We start from the raw sequence: 5,119 nt of genomic DNA, 5'->3' as shown, positions 1-5,119 counted from the left end.
AAACTGGTCCCAGGTATCTGAATTAAATCAGAATTTCTAGGGGGTCAGGTCAGGCATGGACCTTTTTTTTTTTCTTTTTTTAACTATTCAGACCATTCTAATATACACCCTGACATGAGTCCCACTGACGTGTGTGGTGGTGCACGTCGTGGTCAGAGGAACCTCCGCACAGACTGGAGACAGACGCGCATTCCCTTTCTTCCCTTGGTCCGAGGCTTCCTCCTTGCAGTCTGTCTGCTGCATACAGGGGTCGCTGCGGTACAGCTGGCCCAGTTTGAAGATTTTCCTCCCGGTTCAAAAATCATGCCTGTCCCCCAGGGAAAGCCAGAGCCGCCGCACTATAAATTAGCGTCTTTATTTCGAACACCTGAGCGAGCTTCGGCGGCTCGCCCGCCTGCAGTATTAACGTACAAAGTCCCTGTCGCACCGCACACCATGCCTCAGAGATAAATACAGCCCTAGGGGCTTTTACTCTGGCAAAGCAACTCTTATTTACAGGAATAGATTACAAAAGTATTACAAAAAGTGGTCCTGAAAGTGGATAGGGGTGGGGGTGGTTACCGTTACTCTTGTTACCTTTGGAGCTGGACGCACCTCACAGACCGTGGGAAAGAGAAGTCACCACGGCACCTTAAAGGGGAGGCCACGCCCCCTGAAGGAACCCGGGCATCCAGGGGCGGGGCTTATTCTGTACGGTTCCCACGCCCCTACCCCGTAGGGGGCTAGCTGGAGGAAGGGCCTGGCCCCTCAAGGATCAGCTCTGCTCGAGGTGGAACACCTAACGGCCACGCAGCGGGACTCAGGGAAGGGTGCTGCGTGGAAAAAAAGGACTGTGTCCTTGCCCTGGGGTGCGAGAGGCAGAACAGCACATGAGTTCACCCGCTTCTTCTACCTCAAAGAGGGGTCCGCTTTTAAAGCGCGGTTGGGAGGCGGGGGTTAACATTTAAGCTCAATTTCTTGGGGGCGAGGGACCCTAGGGGCACCATCCCTCGCTCAGATGAGCAGCTGCGCCCTCGGTTGCGGCTGCCCAATCCCTCAGAGCACCTGGTAGATCGGGTTGGGGTTCGCGCCCGCGGGGCACTGCGGGGCGGCGTCCAGGGAAGGGGTGGGGGCGCTGCCACGTTCGACCTCGCTTCGGGCGGCCGCCTCTTGCGGGCAGGGAGACGACTGTGGCGGCGCGTCCGCCAGCAGAAGCGCGGGCGCGGCGGGACTCTCCGTGGAGATGCGCTCCACGATGCTGGACAGGCAGTCAAGGCTCGACACCGCAGCACTCTTCCCGGGCCTGGGTTCTGCGCGGGGAGGGATAGGTTAGTATGCAGGGGTTCAGCCGCCGACAGGTTTCCCACCTTTAGTAGCAGACGGAAAACTGAGGCCGGGAGAATCCAGCGAGAGTGCGGGACAAAAAGAGAGGCAACGACACACTTAGTTGTATCATCTCTCAGGATGGGGGTCGAGAAGGTGGCGCTGCTAGATAGAGGGAAGCCAAGACAGCCCAAAGGGCAACATGCAAAGGAGGTGGAGTACGCACCACTGGGTGACTCGCTGTAGTAGGTGCTATCATAGCAGTTTCGCCGCCGGGCACCGCTCGGGGGTCCGCTGTAGTCCATCTGCAAAAGGCAAGTGCGACCGAGTCAAGCCTAGGGACCGCGGGGGCAGGAGCATCACTACCTATAGCAAACTCCTCCCCAACTTCCTAAGTTTAAGCGACGAGATCCGGCCCCGTGTCTGTCCTGGTTGGGGGCTAGAGGTAGGCAGGTGAAGTCTGCAGCATGCCAGGCCAAACAGAGGGCAGACAGTCACCATAAATCTGCATTTTGGAAGTAGAGTTAAGTGGAGAAAAATCGGATCTTCCTGTTGGCACAGCAGTGTTCTAATAGCTCCTCCCAAACCGGTGGATGACATCAGTCCCAGGTGCCCCCAAAACCACTAGGCCACCCCAGTGACAGCTGCCCAGGACACAGGGGTCCACTCCCGCGAAGGTTCCCCGCCCAACCCTGAACCTCGAGGACCAGCTCCCTGCCCTCGGAAACATGTCCCAGATAAAACAAGAGCTACCCTTACTTCTCCTCTAGCCCAAGGTCCTGGCCTTACCATGCCGTCAGAGCAGTTGGAGCGCGGGCTGGATGCGTCCGAGTCCCCGCTGTAGTGCTCACCACCGCGGCCCGGGGGTAGCGGGCCAGGCGCATAGAAGGCAGCGGCGGCACCAGGGGGCGCGGCGTCCTGATCGCGCAGCAGCGCCTGCAGGCCTTCAATATAGCGGATGGCGTTGCGCAGAATCTCCACCTTGGGTAGCCGCTGATTCGGGTTGCTAGACGTACAGCGCTTGAGCGTTTCGAAGGCTTCGTTGACTTTGCTCAGGCGGCGCCGCTCGCGCATGGTGGCGGCCTTGCGGCGGTCGGCGTTAGTAGTCTTGCGCTTGCAAGCCTTGCAGGCCCACAGTAGACAACGGCCAGCTTGGTGGTGCCCGCTGGGCGCGCGCACGTGTTCGTCCTCGCGGGCGCCCGGGGTCGGGTGCACGGCCGCAGGGAAGTGCGAGTGTTCCTCTGGTTTCAGGAGCGCGCCCACGTGCACGAAGCGCGGGTCCAGGTCCTCGAAGAAGCGTAGGTCTGGGGAGTCGAAACACGGGTCATCATAGAAATCGTCCGCTGTTGCAAAGTTGCAGAGAGAACTGTCGGGACCCGTCAAGTCTACGTCTCGGAGCGGCGGCGATAGCAGCTCCATATCCCGGCGGGGGGGCGACGCAGTCCCAGCTTCACCTGACCCTGGCGGCAGGGGTTACCCGAAACTTCCTGCTGCTCAAAGCCCCCGGCCGTAGGATAGCAAAGTACTGGGGAGCTGAATGTACACCCGACTGTGCCCAACCGCGCCCTGTTCTGTCCCGCGGTGAGGAAAGCAGCCGTAGGGCTCCGGGGCTTTCCCACCCCTATCTTTATGGCAGGACCCGGGGCTATTTATCCGGTAGTAACTTAAGGGCCCCCAAGCCCAGGCAGGAGGCTGGGGGCGGGGGCCTTTGAGACCAATAGAAACAGAGCGGGGAGGAGCTTGTGATCCCCAAGGTGGCCGCAGGAGCAAGAGACTGGCCAGCCCCCTAACCCTCGACATGTGCGCGCGCGCGCTCCTCGGCCCCTCCCTAGGCTGGGAGGGAAGGCAGCGGCTGACAGCCCAAAGCTGCTGCACTTGGCTCTCGCGCGCACTCTTCCCAAACCTGTCCTGCACCGGACTCCTTTGTGTCCGCGTGAAACTCTGGCCGCGCGCGCTGACCTCCTAGCTCACTTTGGCCCCCTTCTGTACTCTGGTTTGTGGAGGAACTAGCAGCAGAGTAGGAGTAGAAATCAGATCGGGAGAGATCTGGAGAGAGACACATGGCAATCCGGCAGAGACTCACTCAGAGCTGAGTGAGAGGGTGAGAGATATATACCCAAGAGGCTGAGAGACATTTAGATAGCACACAAAGCTAGAGTCAGAAGCAGAGAAACGCGCAAAAATATATGCAGAGTATTAAGTGGGCGAACATGAGACAAACTGGACGTGGTGGCGGTGTCACATGGCCAGTTTGTGCCCCAGGAGTCGTTCAGAGGCCCACAGGCCCAGCCCATCTTCCCAAGAAACTTAGAAATCCAGCGGCATCTATCAGGAGTTGAGGATCGCTGCTGACGTTCGTACAATCTCTCCAAACTCAGGTTCTTCCCCAGCCTGGAGGCGGGGAAGCGAACTCTTACAGACCTCAACCTGCGCGTTTCCGCAGCAGGGAGTCCAGTGCCCGTCTAAGTCGAGGTCCCTCTTCAGCTGGGAAGAAAAGTACGTGTGCTTTGGGCTTGCCTCTGCCTCGTGGAGTGCTGCGCCAGGAAAATTGACTGCGCAAAGCTTGAACCCCAGACTCAGCTTGAGAGCCCCATTTCCGAGTGGAGCCTGAGAGAGGAGTTCGAAGACCAGTAACCTAAGTTCAAATCCAGACTCCACGGTTTTCTGTGTGATTTTGCAAAAGTCATGTCACCTTCTGAGCCTATTTCCCCACTTTGTAAATTTGGGGATAAAAACAGAGATCTCTTGGAGTGATTGTGGTGGTGGTGTAGATCTAAAGAGACCAAAGATGTGGAGGCTCTCAGTCCAAGGTGCAAGGCTGTACTAGCAAGAGAGCTTGCTTCTGTCGCTGTCATGGTCCAGCCATGCACTCCCTGAGGGTTTCCTAGCTGCTGATTGGGGCACCGAGCCCTGACAGAGGCCCATGGAGTCTCAGGGCTTACTCTTGCAGAGGCCCCAGATGTGTTTCTTCCCATTAGGCCCATGGGAGTGACTGGGAATAGAGGTAGGGGGCATCCACCCTAGGGGATGTCTGTATCCCTGTGAAAATCCTGAGCACCCCAACCCCACGGGCTTCTCAACCTCTTCCTGAATCCTTAGTCCACACCTTCCTAGCAGCACTCTGGTTAGAGATGCCCCTTGGACTAGAGACCCCTGTTGGGTCTCTTCTCCTGTAGCCCACAGATAAAAGCAGGAGTGAGCTTCGTGCCTTTCCCACTGCTTTTTGGAAGCGGTCCTAACTGGCCCTCAGGCCATCCCTGCAGGTAGAGGGCTCCTTTGGAGCCCTGCCTTCACTTCTCTGCCACTAGTAGAAGTGCCAAAGATCCCCCTTCATGAAGTGCTCACCTCTCTTCACTCATAACACCACCTTCATGTATTCATTCAACACATATTAGGGAGCATCCACTATGTGCCAGGTGCTGGTCTAGGTGTTGGTGATACCAGCAGTGAGCAAAATCAAGCCCCTGTTCTCATAATGCTTACATTGTAGGGTAGAATGACAGTCAATAAACAGAAAAGAAAGTATGTGCTATCAGGAGGTTACAAGTTCTATGAAGAAAAATAAAGCAAGGCAAGGGAATAAGGTTATAAATATTTCATTACATGGAGTGGTCAGGGAAGGCTCTCTGGGCTGATTATATTTAATCCAAGATCAGAGTGAAGGGAGGGCAGAAACAGATATTTGGAGCTAGATAGAGGGAAGTGCATGTGTCTTTGGACAGGTCTGTGTTTGTCAGAACTAAAGTGCAACAAGGAGAATAGTTTTCCTGGAGTAGAATGAGCAAGTGGGAGAGTGGTGGAAGATGGGGTCAAAAAG

General features: G+C 56.6%; 1 protein-coding gene across 1 annotated transcript; it reads right to left on the bottom strand.

The window, feature by feature from the left end:
* Window positions 1-335: 335 nt before the first annotated feature.
* Window positions 336-2,945, bottom strand: MYOD1 (myogenic differentiation 1). The gene is made up of 3 exons (XM_036888139.2): window positions 2,092-2,945; window positions 1,529-1,607; window positions 336-1,289 (listed from the first exon to the last, which is right to left on the bottom strand). The coding sequence occupies exons 1-3, from the start codon at window positions 2,719-2,721 to the stop codon at window positions 1,036-1,038; spliced, it is 963 nt and encodes a 320-aa protein (XP_036744034.2). The 5' UTR covers window positions 2,722-2,945; the 3' UTR covers window positions 336-1,035.
* Window positions 2,946-5,119: the final 2,174 nt, after the last annotated feature.

The sequence above is a fragment of the Manis pentadactyla genome, chromosome 9 (assembly GCF_030020395.1).
Source record: "Manis pentadactyla isolate mManPen7 chromosome 9, mManPen7.hap1, whole genome shotgun sequence".
Classification (NCBI taxonomy): Eukaryota; Metazoa; Chordata; class Mammalia; order Pholidota; family Manidae; genus Manis; species Manis pentadactyla.
This window is presented reverse-complemented; position numbering and strand designations above follow the sequence as displayed.

What these genes read in the sequence shown, in the direction of transcription:
- MYOD1 (XM_036888139.2), bottom strand. Translation starts at nt 2,721, where the DNA reads ATGGAGCTGCTATCGCCGCCGCTCCGAGACGTAGACTTGACGGGTCCC. An exon ending in CCAACTGCTCTGACGGCATG is followed by an intron (nt 1,608 to 2,091) that starts GTAAGGCCAGGA and finishes TGCCTTTTGCAG; the next exon opens with ATGGACTACAGCGGACCCCC. An exon ending in CTACAGCGAGTCACCCAGTG is followed by an intron (nt 1,290 to 1,528) that starts GTGCGTACTCCA and finishes CTCCCCGCGCAG; the next exon opens with AACCCAGGCCCGGGAAGAGT.